General features: G+C 43.3%; 1 protein-coding gene across 4 annotated transcripts in view; it reads right to left on the reverse strand.

The window, feature by feature from the left end:
- Nucleotides 1-8,135, reverse strand: part of mid2 (midline 2) — a 159,244-nt gene that overhangs the window by 80,675 nt on the left and 70,434 nt on the right. For all 4 annotated transcript variants that reach the window (XM_083914915.1, XM_083914912.1, XM_083914914.1 and 1 more), the window contains exon 2: nt 5,797-6,680. In XM_083914915.1, the coding sequence (XP_083771041.1) occupies nt 5,797-6,624 (828 nt within the window). In that variant the 5' untranslated portion in view covers nt 6,625-6,680. The remainder of the gene's footprint in view (nt 1-5,796; nt 6,681-8,135) is intronic.

The following is an 8,135-nucleotide window of genomic DNA, read 5'->3' on the forward strand; positions in this document are numbered from 1 at the left end:
TTAGAGAACAGTAACCATTGTGTCAGAAGAGGTTTAAGATTTAAACAATGTTAAACAAGGCTTTCTCAGTACAGCAGTGGTATGGCCCCAGCGGATATTCTATCAAATTGAATGAACAATTAAAAAATATCAGTATTACAGAATAAATCAAGTATTTACAATTTGTTCTCTAATTTTGACATCAAGTGTATCAATTCTGCCTGCTAGCAACATGAAAAGACAAGTGGACTTAAACCAGTATGAGGTAGAGGGAGGTGAGAGAAAAACAAAAAACAGGTGGGAAGGATGATGTTCATGTAACCACATGAAAAACAGAGGAAGTGACAGAAATAGTGACAGAGGGGGAGGACAGTAGCAGAGAGAGTGGGGAGAGTCTGTGCATGTAGCAGAAAGAATAAGAAAATTGTATGAGTGAGAAAGAGTTGGGGTTGTACAAAGACTTCACTTTGGTTGACTACTTGACATTGCACTCTTTTAAATTCCTCTTAAAATCCTCACCGTCTGAGTTTCGCATATAAATCAGATAAGATGGGCTGAACTCTTATTTTGCCCCTATCTGTGAGTGTGGGTGAACATACAAGTGAGTTTGTGAATCATGAATTTCTGGGTCTATTTGTGCGTGCTCATATGAAGGCTCCCTTTTGGATTTAGCAAAGCAAACGGGTGTAAATACAGCAGGAGTGGAGTCAGCAGGGAGTGTGATGCACACATCACACAAAAAAAGAATACGATAGTGCCATAAGGAGCTTAGATTGGGGAAATGTAGAAAATATGAGGGGTGGGGGGTTTGAGGCAAAGGAAGAAAACGGCGGGGGATAAAGGGAAAGAAGCAGGGCTGGAGGGAGTGAATGAAATTAGGAGAGGGAAGAGTTAGCGAGCAAAAGGGCAGAATGTGTGTGTGAGCATGTATGTGTGTCAATATGCTTGCCTTTTCCGAAACAGGAATTAATCCAATAATCGCTTGGAAAATGTTTTGCATATTTCTTCATTCTACTCATGTACATAGCACACTATCATCTGGTACAAGTATGTGTGAGACCTGTCAAGACCTCGGAGACACACACGCACACGCATACGCACACACACACCACAACAACAACAATACCCACTGCTGCAGGGTTAGTGCACATGTGACGCCACTGAAAGTTCCAGAGTCTTTAAGTTTATCTGCCGCTTATTTCAAGTATTGCTCTGAGTGCCACAAATGTCAGCCGCCCTGCTATAGGCTTTGCCACCATGTCAGCTCAGCACTTGATGCTAAAGCGCACACTCTTCAAAACCCCTGAGAGCCTGATAGTCAGTAAATTAACTGCCAGTAACGGAGAAGAGGTGAGAAAAACTTATCCTTGTGATGTGATCCATTTATCGTTTTTACATTTCTTTCATTCTTTGTCCAGTTTCTTCCTCATCTAGCCGTCTCTCTTCTCGGCTTTTGGCTTCTCGCTTACCTCTTATTTTTATCCAGGTGTTTCTCTTTAAACAAACAATGACTACAGTGTGCTGAAACAGACACCAGCACACAAACACGTAGACACAGGGGCTGCAAGGTGACTATACATATTGTCTCATGATCCTGGCTCTATTCAAAGCTAACTAAATCTGCCTACCAGCATCTCTAAAGCTCACCAATTAACACTTTATAGCTCATTTGTTTAATTTGTACAAAAACCGAAGTGTAAAAATGCCAAATTGCCTTTTGGAGCAGCAAATGTCTGGTGTCACTGCTGGTTGCCTGGCAACTGCTTCCACTAAAGAAAAAGTCTAACTGCTTAGCTAAAGCCAGGCTCAGTCTACACAAGTGTTTAAAATAACTGATTTTGAAATCGTGTCGCATCACACACAGCAGGAGAAACTTCACAGATTATACTATCTCACACACTATAAGATTTGAAAATAATGGCGCACCAAACACTACAGGATAATATTAAGATGGCAATGCACCATCACACGTGATGTCTCGCCACACATCTCATGGGTAAGCAGACGTTTAAAAAAATGGGACTGATGTGTTGCAACAACTTGCTAATAATAATGCCTTGCAGTGAGAAAAAACAAAACAAAAGCAGGAGGCAAAAGAAGTCAGGATGAAAAAATAGTTGGGCTGTCAACACGGGTTCTTCTGTGAAAACTAGAAGTGAGGTCAGGTTCACTCTCTGTCAACAGAATGCGAGCCAACGTGAGCCTCGAGGGCGAGAATGTTTACACTTGCTTGGTAACACCATTAGTTGCTCTGTGCATAATCATAACCATAATCATCCTGATTTTTGACACCTAAATGTCAAACATGTTTGAAAATTATCGGGCATGGATGAAGATGTGTGTAGTTCAGAAGTTTAGGACTGGATCTGTAAACCGCTAAATTAACCAGATAATCTGGGCTGAACATCGGTACTGACCAAGTTCCTGGACCAGATCTCTCCTCCGATTGTCAGGAGGAGTGAACCGGGGATAAATTAATGACTCAAATTAAATTAACCTGGATTTATTATGAAGTTTTCATCAGTTATGAACCTGTGGTAGACATTTCGCCGACAATGCTGCAATTGCACCTTTGGCGTTACACTTTTCTGAGAGCAAACAGCACACACATTCTAACCTCTGATAGGGGATGTGAGGCTGCCACAGAATGACACTCTAATGAGCCACATACACTTCCAAAGCAGCAGGTGATGAGACATTCAACGCTCCAGCAGAATGTTTCTTAGCTGGAAGTGGTTTCAGTGCATCTGATTGTGTGGAAACAAATAAAAATCAAAAGTGTAGTGCCTTTAAAGCTGAAGTCTTTTAAGAATATCAAGGTAAAACACCATTAACAAGGTCCGCCAATTACAAGACACAAATGTCTTTGCTTCCGAGCAAAGAGCTCTGCTTAGCAGCTGCCTGGGGAATAAGCTCACTTCCCTGAAGTTTCAACCGTGGCACATTCTGTCTTTTACAGCTCTGCCACTTGTTGGCATTTTCTCCCCTGCAATATCCACCTTTCTTGCCCCAGGGACGCTTACCTTTCTCTTAATGTGTGAGAAATCAGAGTGACAGAGTAGCTTCTAGCGTACACAGCAGAGCGAGGAAAAATTGTGAAGGGTAATCCAGAGGTCAAATGGCAGAGGTTAAACCGAGGCAACCGAGTGCTTATTGACTATTTATTAAGCCAAACTGACGAGTGGAAAATTAGAAGGGCTGATTAGGGTATCGCATAACACCAGTCAATAACAATCTCAGTAAGTTACATACAACTGAAAAACATCACACAGTGCTTCAGTGAATACTACTTTTAACACACACACACGCACACGCACGCGCGCACGCACACACACACACACACACACACACACACACACACACACACACACACACACACTTTTGACCTACATCTTCCATGATTAGCTCTGCACAAATAGGACTTCCTCTCCTCCTCCTTGCCATGAGAGAGAAAAAGATTATAAGTTAGTTACCAATGCCACTGGTGAGCTGAGCTGGAGCTCGGACTGGGGCTGGTCTCCTCCCAGATTTGGGGTAGATTGGGGATTTCAAAGTCAAGCAAGTTCAAAGCCTTGGCTGGGGGAACGTTCAAAAGAACCACAGCCAGCCATGGAGTGGAGAGAGAAAAGGAGGGGGAGAGCTAGTGAGCTACTTACAGTAAACTCTCCCACAGTCTGTAGAGAATGCAGAATGGTGGCAGAAGGGAGTGTGTGTGTGTGCGTGTGTGTGTGTGTGTGTGTGTGTGTGTGTGTGTGTGTGTGTGTGTGGGGGGGGGTAGTGGTGTTTAAATAGGGTAAAATGCTAGTGAAAATAAACTCTGTACTCCAGTGGGTTAACCCGATGAGAGATGCTGGGCAGGTGGAATCTTGCTGACATGTTGGCGCAAAACTAAAAGTGTGAGCCAAACTTTTTGTATCATTAATAATACATGCATACATGTTGGATTGCAATTTTCACTGCACAAACAGTGAGATGGATATTTGTTACACGGAATGTTAACATGTAAACGTTGCTGACATATTCTCACACCCACCCTACAATGCAGAGTGACAAAAACCCAAATGTGAGACCATTAAAATGTACTGTCTTTGTGAAAAAAAAGAGCATCTAGTTTCAAACATGCATCTTTCTAGAGACACAGATCTAAAACTGCCAATGTTGTGCTTACTCGAGTATCTTTTCCTCTCTATCGCTTTCCCTGTACTAAATATTTGACACCATGGCAACATGCTCACACCCTGAGGACAGTAATCATCAATGTTATTTAGTTAACCCAGACGCCTTTGGAGATTTACAGTGAAGTACATCTCAGCAACGAAGGATCATGTTTGCAATTAGGAATTTTATTTTTTAGTCACAAGTGGGTTTTTTTTACACAATGTTGTGTTAGTGAAAATGCAGAGCCTCTCTAACTTTCACCCATTCTAGACAGTCACAGTAAAGTTATCTCAACCACACTACAGGGCAAAAACCAGAGCCTGGTTCTCTACATCTAGAATTTACGTCTGGGGAATATCAGTATCTACGTGCGCAGATTATGATTTTACTGCTTTTACTGTTTTTGCAGACACATAGTTAAACACCATTTTATAAAACAAAGAAAAATCAAGAAGCATTTACTATTATTATTGACATATTATCCTTGTGTGTGTCAGGGACCATTAATCTGTTAACCTCTCCCTCGTTCAGACGTCCCGCCTTGTCTTTCAGAGGCTTTACTAGGCTCAGTTTTAAAGCTACAGTGATCATGCTGGAATCATTTGTGACTAGACAATCTAAAGAATCCATTGGTAGCATGTCATGCTCGCTTGTCAGGAGGGGGGAGAAAGTTAGGCAAAATTTTGACAAGGGGTCCCTTGACCTCTGACCTGTGGGTACCCATAAGTCTCCTCTTTACAGACATGCCCACTTTAAAATAATCCCAGAAAGACAAAAACATGCAGTTTTTCTCATGCAGTGCAAACAAGTAATTTCCACCGATTCTATGTGTATTTGAGTATTTCTGCATACTGAGGTCCTTAAAAACTCTGGAATTGCATAAACTGGATATGGCTGGAAAGCTTGTGGATTTAATGAGCCCAGTTGTATTCACATTCAATGTTTAATCTTTGAAAAAAGCGTGCATTAAGAAGTATGTAAAAAAAGCGCACGCACACTTGTGGTAAAGGTTTTTAGGCCAGCTGATGCAGCCAGCTGCTTTAGGTCTTTAGTGATGGAATTAACTCAAGCTCGTGCCTCTCTCTGTTGTTTTTCACCCTGATTCAGCAGTCCTGGACTTTACGCAGAGCCTCTGAAAGCTCAGTGGCCACAGGGAATGCCAGCTCATCGACTATTATAATGATGGCCTCCCTATTGCTCGACGTCTCTCTCTGCCCTTCTCATCAGCACACCAGCCCAATTGTCTCTCTCACTCTTTCTGTTTGCCATCTGTCTCTCTGTCCTTGCTGAACAAAGGCTGGTGTGAGGGTGTGTGATGCAATTGTGGCAGTGCTGAAAGTTCACAGTCAACAGAAATGCACAGAATAAACATCCCTTTGGTAGGAATGGATGGATTAAAGATTTTACTGTTCGGCAAACAAAGATATCATAGTAAAATATTGCAGCCTACAAATTAGAGCCACTGAGAATGTGAATAAGCTTCAAAGCTCAACAGTAAATCATCAGTCTTTTTCAATCAAATCTTGCTCCAGATGGCGACTTACCTTTATTGAGTAACACAGAAATCAGACAAAAGAAAGCAAGAGCAGAACACAGGCATAGTTGCTGATATGACATTATCGCATGCTTTGTAAACTGGAAAGGGCATGGAGCACTAACCTTGAGCTTATCAAAGCGTTCAGTGAGTGAGGACACCTGGTGTTCTCGGTGGCGCCCCACCAGCTTGCAGAGGGCGCAAATGAGCTGGTCATCCACCAAGCAGTACATGTTGACTTTCTCATTCTCGTGCTCCAGGCAGGTCAGGCCGCGGATGTGAGTGTCTGGAACCGGCTCCACGAGGCGGTGGCTGGTGAACGGCTTCTTGTTGGGGTGCGTCGCACGCAGGCAGCGGTCGCAGTACGATACCTCACACGTGACACACGTCTTGACAGCCTCCCGCGGCGGATCCTGCTCGCAGAACTGGCAGCTGATGCGTGGATCCATCTTAGCAACGACAGCTGGGCTGTGGTTTGCGTTGGTGTGATTGATGTGATTGGTGTGGTTGGCGTGCGGATGGGAGTGGCTGGAAGTGCCCGGGCTGCCGCGGGCGCTGCTTCCACTTGTGCCACCGCCACCGCCCCCGCCAATAGTTCCAGCTATTGTACCGCTAATGGTGGCGGTGTGAGGCCGCTGCGGCTGCAGGCGCCGGCTCTCAGTGGGGGAATTGGGCCCGCTAAGGGAGGCCTTTTGAAAGCGGTCAATGATGTTCTGCAGCGTCACATTGCGCTTAAGGCCCTCCAGGCCGCGGTGATTCAGCGTGATGACGTAACGACAGGTGGGGCACTGAAAGGCCGATATGGACTCGAGGGGCTTGCTGGTGGAGCAGTGGGACACCAGGATGCGGTGGGCACAGTTGAAACACAGGCTGTGGGCGCAGGGCAAGAGAAGGGGATCTTCAAACAACTCCAGGCAGATTGGGCAGGTCAGCTCAGACTCCAGTGTTTCCATTTTCAGTTGAACCAATCTAGAGGTGACATCAAATCCCACGGAAGCTGGCAAATAACCTGCACAGAGAAGAAAAATATATGAATAAATATTTACAGCTACACGTTACAGCAATTACAGCACAGACTTCTACTTTACTGCAGTTTTGTTCATATGCTATTTGTTATTGACTAGAACAGCAAAAACTTTCCAAAACTAAGATACATGAGAAACATGAGATACTAGCTTTAGGTAAGATAGACTGGCCTTTGCAGATTGACACAAACACACATCTCTACTATAAAATATAAGCTGCTCAACATGCACAACTGTGGACTGGGCTTTCATCTGGCGGCCTTATAACACTTGATTCGTCCTAAAGAGCTGTATCAGAAGAAGAGGAACCACTGCATGAACAGGGAGGAAAAAGATAAAGGTTAACTGAATGGTAGGGGAGAAGTGCAAATCAATGGCGTGAAGAGAAAAGTAGAGAAAGCGAGAGATGGGTGCTCAGCGGCAGAGGAGGACATTCAGGGAACTTTTAAAACAGAGGACTTCTGCATTTCTTTCAGATGTTGTTTATTTTTTATGGCTTCTACTGTAAGATCAACTTGATTTATCAAACAATAAACACTTAACTCCAAGGACATTTCAACTTTTAAAGCACAGCCCCACCAACAATTTCAAGTGGTGCAATGAAAACAGGGCCTAAACAAGAAGATTGATTCTAGATCCTCCGCCTCTTTCTCAAAGCCCTCCAAATCTCTGCACCTTGTAGCCTACATATCAAGCTGTCTCCCGTGTGGCCTTAAAACCACTGACATGAGAAATCAGCAATAACCCCACCCCCAAACTCACTGATTCAGTCACATAGCAGCGCAGTGGCTCTCTACCCTTTAAAGAAACAATGTAACTACAGTATTAAACTGGACAACCCGTGATAGCTTACAGCAACAATTTATTTAGTTGAGGTTGTATGTGAATGCCTGCCGTTGTCTCAGTCATGCAGGGTTTACTTATTACTTGGTTGTAGTGGTTATGACTAATCAAACCACCTTTAGAACAGGGTTTAACTTCTGTGAGTGACCTAGGAAGCTTGTGTACATGAAAATGACATAATTCTGACACTACAAAAAACCCTTTTGATTCACAGGTGAAAGAGCAACAAGAACAAGTTATCAAGAAAAGGGCAGTACATACAGACAACACTTTTGAGAAAGCCCACAATGACTACTCATGAGTAAATTTATCCAGTCAGGCTTAACACCTACCTTACTGAAAATAAAGCAATTTTAAAACACAATCACAGTCCGGCATTTCATTTTCTGTCCAACAACATTATTCTGGCTGGACTGGCTCTTTGTCATTCAGACAGTCAGTCAGATACTGTAAGATTGTGTTCTGTGTATTAATAGCGGAACAAATAGCATTTATGATTTGTCAGAGCTTACAGTCATGTCTTAAGCCCGACTGTATTGTCTGACCAACAGTCCAAAAGCTTAATACTTTTGATTTACTGTCTCATATGACAGAAA

Source organism: Echiichthys vipera (genome assembly GCF_963691815.1).
Source record: "Echiichthys vipera genome assembly, chromosome: 6".
NCBI lineage: Eukaryota > Metazoa > Chordata > Actinopteri > Perciformes > Trachinidae > Echiichthys > Echiichthys vipera.